At 38.2% G+C, this 8,083-nt stretch overlaps 1 protein-coding gene across 2 annotated transcripts; it reads left to right on the forward strand.

Annotated features, from left to right (window-relative positions):
- The first annotated feature begins 4,223 nt into the window (after window positions 1-4,223).
- HOXB8 (homeobox B8) lies at window positions 4,224-7,674 on the forward strand. Of its 2 annotated transcripts, none has more exons than XM_040330098.1 (2): window positions 4,224-5,094; window positions 6,631-7,674. In XM_040330098.1, the coding sequence occupies exons 1-2, from the start codon at window positions 4,671-4,673 to the stop codon at window positions 6,942-6,944; spliced, it is 738 nt and encodes a 245-aa protein (XP_040186032.1). In that variant the 5' UTR covers window positions 4,224-4,670; the 3' UTR covers window positions 6,945-7,674. The 2 variants fall into 2 exon arrangements, with proteins under 2 accessions (XP_040186032.1, XP_040186031.1); XM_040330097.1 differs by having other exon boundaries at window positions 4,226-5,094; window positions 6,628-7,674.
- Window positions 7,675-8,083: the final 409 nt, after the last annotated feature.

Raw genomic sequence — 8,083 nt, forward strand, 5'->3', positions numbered from 1 at the left:
CAATAAACTTTCAAACAAGCGAACTCTGGCGAGACGTCTGAAATTGTGTTTTCTTTATCAGTATCATACATGAGCTGGCCATTCTCTCTCCCAGCACAGCCCTTCTGCTCTATCTACTAACTTCCACCCCCCAAAAAAAAATCTTCTTTTCAAAAACTGTTTACCACCACCCAGGAGGCCTCTTCTAGGCTCTTGGTTGAAAAAGCCTTTGTATTTATCCTGCTATTTTATTTTTATATTTTTATAAATACTGTTTTAGTTTAAAAAAAAGTTTACCAAGCGCATTACGCAGAAATGCACACAAGGTGGCGCTCTTGGTCTTTGATTTGTTTTGTTTGGTTCTTTGGAGTGATACACAACATACTCCTTTTTTTTTTTTTTACATTTTTTTCTATATCTGATCATCGTTATAAGAAAAAAAAAAAACATAAAAAAGGAGATATCTTATAAATGTAACTTCTGTAGATAATTCAGCTTTATTGCACTGTAAAACGTTTTAACAATCAGTAAATTAGTGAACAATAGCACTGTGGGATGATGAGTGTTAGAAGGAAGAGTTGGGGAAATTCTTCCCTGCAGATTGCACTTAATTATACAGAGGTTTCCAAAAAAACAGGGTACACACTGTGACGTCAGTGGTCATCAGTGGTCACCCACTAGCAAGGAAGCTGTGAACTCATTCAAGGGGACTATTACATCAAGATTTAATCACATAAGATGAATATGGTACTCTAGAAGTATAATCTCTTTACACCAGACCCTAATTAGCATGATTATATGGAAGAATGTTGAACGTTAAAGAAAGGACCATGATGCTTGTGTAGCTTAATTTCCCAATGAAAGATAATGTTACCATAACCTTTAAATCTGTGGGGCATATTCTGCCATAATCCTTAATTTAATGGAGGGATCCATTTCATTTGCGATACAGTGGGCTCAAGAGAGGTCTAAGCATCGTTACCCCATCAGACAACTGGAAAGTGTATGTGTGTGTGTGGTGTGTGTGTGTGTGTGTGTGTGTGTGTGTGTGGTGTGTGTGTGGTGTGTGTGTTTAAATGACATATACTCCAGAGTATGGACTACTACATCTTCTATTTGCTCCAATTTGTATTTAATAAATCTGAAAAAACCTTCTTCTGTATAACAAGGGACTGTTATGGGAATAAAAAGCTTATTGCACCAGTTTTTGTAAACCCCTGTTGAGGTCCTATTGGTAGCCATGCCTGAAATTCATTGCCCGGCACCTACCAACAATTGATTCAAATTATTTTAAATGATTCAAATTGAGCAAATCATTTCACAAGTGGTTTATTTCCCGGCCCTCTCCAGCTAAAAGAAACGTTTTACTGAAGCAAGAAAAACTCTTCTCCCAGTTTAAAGGCAGTATTTTAGGAATAAATATATCGCCATTGCCTATTAATGTGTCCCAGTGCACTCATCTATATTTAACCGGTATACAGCGCTTAGGCCTTTATGGGAAGATATGTTCCAGGTTTACTTTGGAGGTGTAGATTGCAGTGAGTTACATCCAAGACACAAAAGATGTGATTTCCCTTTTATGTTTTAAGACAGGAGGCCAAGACTGAGCCATAAATACTTATCTCTACCCTCAGAGCTTACATAGATAGATAGATAGATAGATAGATAGATAGATAGATAGATAGATAGATAGATAGATAGATAGACAGACAGACAGACAGACAGACAGACAGATAGATAGATAGATAGATAGATAGATAGATAGATAGATAGATAGATAGATAGATAGATAGAATTTGGATGGATACATACATACATATATATATATAGAAACATAGATTTCTAGCTATATAGATAGATAGAATTTGGATACATACATACATATGGAAATACAGATTTCTACATAGATAGATAGATAGATAGATAGATAGATAGATAGATAGATAGATAGATAGATAGATAGATAGATAGATAGATAGATAGATAGGAATAGATAGATGGATGGGTGGATAGATAAATAGAATACTCAAAGATAGATAGATAGATAGATAGATAGATAGATAGATAGATAGATAGATAGATTATAGGTAATTGAGGATAGATTTTATGTCAATAGACTATGAAACCAGATTGTTAAAGAGGTAGATAGATAGATAGATAGATAGATAGATAGATAGATAGATAGATAGGTAATAGGTAGATAGATAGATAAATAGATAGATAGATAGATAGATAGATAGATAGATAGATAGATAGAATAAGGATTTATACATACATATATAGACGATGGAAATGCAGATAGATAAATAAATTATAGGTAACTATAAAAACAAGATTGTTAAATAGATAGATAGATAGATAGATAGATAGATAGATAGACAGAACAAGGATGGATACATTTAATATATAGAGTTATAGACGATGGAAATGCAGATAGATAGAAAGTTAGATAAATAGATAGATAGATAGATAGATAGATAGATAGATAGATAGATAGATAGATATATAGATAGATAGATAGATAGATTATAGGTAACTAATTAGATTGTAGGTAAATCGACTATAAAAACAAGATTGTTAAATAGATAGATAAATAGTTAGATAGATAGATGGATAGATAGATAGATAGATAGATAGATAGATAGATAGATAGATAGATAGATAGATAGATAGATAGATAGATAGATAGATAGACAGACAGACAGACAGACAGACAGACAGACAGACAGATAGATAGATAGATAGATAGATAGATAGATAGATAGATAGATAGATAGATCAAGGATTTTTACATTAAATATATAGAGTTATAGACGGGAAATGCAGATAGATAGACATATAGATAGATAGATAGAGATTGAATGGTTGAATAAAGATGTATATATAAATACAATGTGGATGGTTACACACACACACTATCATTTATATATATATATATTAGAATAAGGATGGATATATCAATGCATATAGCATATAGATAGATCGACTTTGGAAATCTAGATGGTTAGATACCATACAGTTAGGACGTAGATATATAGATAGAGTGTAGATATATAGATAGATAGATAGATAGATAGATAGATAGATAGATAGATAGATAGATAGATAGATAGATAGATAGATAGGGTGTAGATAGATAGATTTATATATGTATATGTGTTATGATGAATACACATTAGATTGGCCGAATATTTCTACAATTTTGTATACTTCGCAGTCTTGAATAAAAGTGCTGCAAAAACACAAAACCCTCCAAGAAACACACAGCCGAGGTGGCCCATGTGCACTCATGAGACGCCAACAGCAGGCGCAGCGCAGTACACTGGGTGCCACCACATTGGCTTTGAAGCACTAGGTACATATGAGTGATTTGTATCTTTAGTGGGTGATAAGGACCTGATAGTCTACAAAGGCCTGGGGGGGGGGGGGGCAGAGGCCAGTGCCTGGACTCCGTGTTGGGTCCCTGGCATGTCCTTCCAATAAGTGACATCTTCAAGTGGAAACGTTTAAACTCCAAATAAAAAATAAAACAAACACGAAGAAAATCAAGGAGAAGAGTTGTTCGGAAAACAATCATTATTTTAATTCGCCATTGACACTTGCAGCATCTTGCAGTAATCATTCGCAGGGTGTGAATGGAAGAAGCGCCTGTTTTATCGCAGTCCTGGAAGAGTCTCATAAACCGCTAACGCTTTTTATATTCTGCGACATAAACAACATCAACATCTCAGCTTTATAGCCTTTTATAGTCCGCTAAACAGTTTACAGGCTTTTTTTTTTGTTGTTGGGTTTGGGGGGGGCGATGAACAAACTCCATTCTTTGACGTGTGAACAGCTCCAACCCTTGATCAATAATAGGGGGAATTGATCATTAAAATGTTAAATATGACTGGCTCGTTTGTTGTAAAATATGTTTAGCCTAAGAAACTGTATGATTTGATAACTTGTATTAAAATCCCAATTACATTTATTGGACCCTCTAAAAACTCGTGGCAATTAAATCGTTGTACTTTTACAGTTTTCTAAACCGACCCTGACATTTAAAAAGGCTAAAACTGCCTCGTTAAATTTTTTTTTTTTTTTTACAAATTAATGACTAAATGTCCTTCTTTTTTTTTTTTTTTAATTTCCAGCACTCCCCAAAAAAAAAAAAAAATGCAATCTTTGGGGTGGGCTAAGGTAGGTGATTTGTTGTGATGGGGGGATATCTCATTAGAGGAGGTAGTTAAACATATTTAATCCGTATATTTTCTCCACCTCTCCTCCTCTCTGCTCCATCTCCTCTTCTCCTCTCCCTATCCTGCGCACAGTCCGTGTGGAGCGCTAGAAGCCAATAGGAGCCAATAGGAGCAGGCTTTGGTAATAGATGCAAATGTTCGTGAAAAGACGCTGCAAAATATGAAACAAGTCATTTGCTGCGAAGTAAATCACTGAAACTGTTTATGAACTGGCAATCCCTTCTTGGAAATGTAAAGCGACATATCCTTTAAGTGGTTATTTTTTTTTTAATCCAAACAAAAAAACAAAAAACAAAAAAACAAGGGATGCAATATCATCCAGGGATAGACTTTTGATTGTATCTTTTTCTTTTTATATTCCTGGAAATCACAGACACACCAAGCCAGGAACCCCTTTTTTTCCTGCTTTTAAGCATTAAAAGAAACAAACAAAAAAAAAAGAGAAAGAAAGAAATGAGTTCTTATTTTGTTAATTCACTCTTCTCCAAGTACAAGGCAGGGGAATCTTTGCGCCCCAATTATTATGATTGTGGCTTTGCCCAGGATCTAGGAGGCAGACCCACAGTGGTGTATGGACCCGGTGCTGGGGGCACTTTTCAGCACCCTAGCCAGATTCAGGACTTTTACCATGGAACGTCTTCCCTGTCCTCACCCCCTTACCAGCAGAACCCCTGCGCTGTGACCTGTCATGGGGACCCCGGCAGCTTCTACGGATACGACCCTTTGCAAAGGCAGAGCCTGTTCAGCAGCAGCCAGGATTCGGATCTAGTGCAATACACCGACTGTAAGCTGGCCTCAGCTGGCCTGGGGGAAGAAGCAGAGAGCTCAGAGCAGAGTCCTTCACCCACACAGCTCTTTCCCTGGATGAGACCACAAGGTGAGCAAAAAATAATTAAAAAAAAAAAAGTGGGCAAAGTGAGACCATCAAGTGACCCTAGCACTTTACTGTTTTATGGGGGGCTAAACTTGTGCACTTGTGAATTGTTTTATAGTTTAATTGCCCGGATGGAGAGGTTTGCTTTTTTTTTTTACTGCTGGTCACTTCCCCCCCAGCCCTCATTTCCCAACCCTTTGTAGTTTGTGTCACTAAAGGAAATGCATGCATTGCTTTTATTTATTTTCTCTTGTTTTTGGTTATTTTTTGCCCCTTCTAATTGCTGCTTTCCTTGTCCTTCCCCTTTGTGTGTTCTGAATTGCTTTTTATTTATTTTCTCTTTTTTTGCTAACTTTTTCCCCTTCTGGTTGCTGTTTTTTATGTCATTTGCCTTTGTGTGTGTCCTGCATTGCTTTCCATGTTGTCTTTTTTAAGTTATTATATCCCCTCTGGTTACTTTTTTCCTTGTGCTCCTTTATGTGTGTCCTGCATTACCTCCTATTTTATTCGTACCTTTCCCCCTTCTGGTTGCTGTTTTCCCTGTACCCCCCTTTATGTGTGTCCTGCATTGCCTCCTATATTTTTCTTACTTTTAGCCCCTTCTGTTTACTGCTTTCCCTGTACTCCCCTTTATGTGTATCCTGCATTACCTCCTATTTTATTCCTACTTTTCCCCCTTCTGGTTGCTGTTTTCCCTGTACTCCCCTTTATGTGTATCCTGCATTGCCTCCTATATTTTTCTTACTTTTAGCCCCTTCTGGTTGCTGCTTTCCCTGTACTCCCCTTTATGTGTATCCTGCATTACCTCCTATTTTATTCTTACCTTTCCCCCTTCTGATTACTGCTTTCCACATCCTTCCCTGCGTGTGTATCTTGCTTTGCTTTTTATGTTTAAGTTAACTTTTGCTCTTCTGATTACTGCTTTCTCTATCCTATCCTTTGTATGTGTCCTGCTTTGCTTTCTACTTTCTCCTTTTTTTTTTGTTTGCCCCCTTCTGATTATTGTTTTCCCTGTCTCTTCCTTTGTGTTTGTCCTGCTTTGCTTTCTATTTTCATTTTTGTACATTGTTTTTTCCCCCTTCTGGTTACTTGCTATACCTATTCTATTCCATTGCATTGTGTGTGTGTCACGCATTGCTTTTTTTATTTCCTCTCTTTTTGGGTTATTATTCCTTCTTCTGATCACAGCTTTCCCTATCCTACTCCATTGTGTGTGTGTCATGCATTGCTTTTTTTATTTCCTCGCTTTTTAGATTATTATTCCTTCTTCTCGCTACTGCTCTCCCTGTCCTACCCCTTTGTGTGTGTGTTATGCATTGCTTTTTTTTTATTTCCTCTCTTTTTGAGTTATTAATCCTTATTCTGGCTTCTGCTTTTACTCTCCTTCTCCTTTGTGTGTCTTGCATTGCTTTTTTAGTCTCTCTTTTTTGGGGTTGTGTGCCCCCTTCCTATGGCTGCTTCCCCTGTCCTCCCCTTTGTGTGTTCCCTGCTGCTGCTGCCTACAGCCCCTCATTCTTGTTCTCTTCTCCTCCTCAGCAGCCGCTGGACGTAGGAGAGGTAGACAGACCTACAGCCGCTACCAAACCCTAGAGCTGGAGAAAGAATTCCTCTTCAACCCTTACCTTACCCGCAAGCGGCGGATTGAGGTGTCTCATGCTTTGGGACTTACTGAGAGACAGGTGAAAATATGGTTCCAGAACAGGAGGATGAAATGGAAAAAGGAGAACAACAAAGATAAGTTCCCCAGCAGCAAATGTGAGCAGGAGGAACTGGAGAAACAGAAAATGGAGAGATCACAACAAGACACTGATGAGGCTCTGGATGGACAAAAGGGTGAGAAGAGCCTGGACTGAGAAGCCCACTGACAAAGCCACTTGTCTCTCCAGCTCTCCCCAATGTTCCTGGAAAGATACAGAAGGGGGCACAATGTTGCTGTAAAAGATGTAGCTGTAAATCGCCCCTTTCTCTGTAACTCATCCTATTTGATACCTAAATTGACCGGTGCCCCCCCCCCCCCCCTAAGAACCAGGAAACCTGCTGTCTTCCCCACCTGGTAGGGGGGATGGAAATGACTTTCTAGTGTCTGTGTATAACGCAATAGCTTTTTGTGGATCATAACTTGGGGGTTTGTTTTGTTTTTTTCCTTTTGTTTTTCTTTTTTTTTCTTTTTGGTTTTGGTGGGGAAGGTTTGCTCTAGAAGTTTTGTGTGCACTATTTCTCTATGTGGTTTACTGTATTTCTTTCTACAAGACATAAAAAAACAGACCAACAACATGAAACTGCCTAATTCAACTGTAGTCCCCCTTCTCTAACACATTGCTAGATGCCCCCCCTCTTGTTTTGTCCCTGGCACCCCGCATTCTCTGTGTGTGCGAGGATGTAGATAGCATGCGCCCAGTGAAAAGCCACTTGTGTTTTTTTAGGGTTACTGTGAACAGACTGTATACTGTATACGTGAATTCCTTTTATTGAAAGGGGGGTGGGGGTCATTCTCTATTTTATGGTTCTGCACACTTTTGTCCTATTGTCTAAACATGGAAACGGCGGAAGGAGTTACAATAAAGTTTACAAGAGGGACCGTGACATCATGCGTTTTGATGCTTCCTCCTGGGAGATGGGTTGAAAAGAGAAATAAAAGTCCTCTGTGTGTTTTGTACCATCCTTGAATCTATAGGGGCTCCTAGAGACAGAGGATGGTTGTGTTTTAGTAGGGGTTTGGGAGATTCTGGCACAAGCAAAACAGATCAGTTCTAGTCCTCAAATGTATCCTTGTTGTGGATCCTCATCAAGAGATCATCATCTAGAGATGTAGATCATCATCGAGAGATCTCATGAAGAGGTCTCACCTAGAGATCATCATCAACAGGTCTCATCAAACGATCATCATCCAGAGATCTCATGAAGAGGTCTTATCAAGAGATTATCATCAAAAGGTCTCGTCAAATGATCATCATCGAGAGATCTCATTAGGAGGTCTCATCAAGAGATCATC

Source organism: Rana temporaria, chromosome 12 (assembly GCF_905171775.1).
Source record: "Rana temporaria chromosome 12, aRanTem1.1, whole genome shotgun sequence".
Classification (NCBI taxonomy): Eukaryota; Metazoa; Chordata; class Amphibia; order Anura; family Ranidae; genus Rana; species Rana temporaria.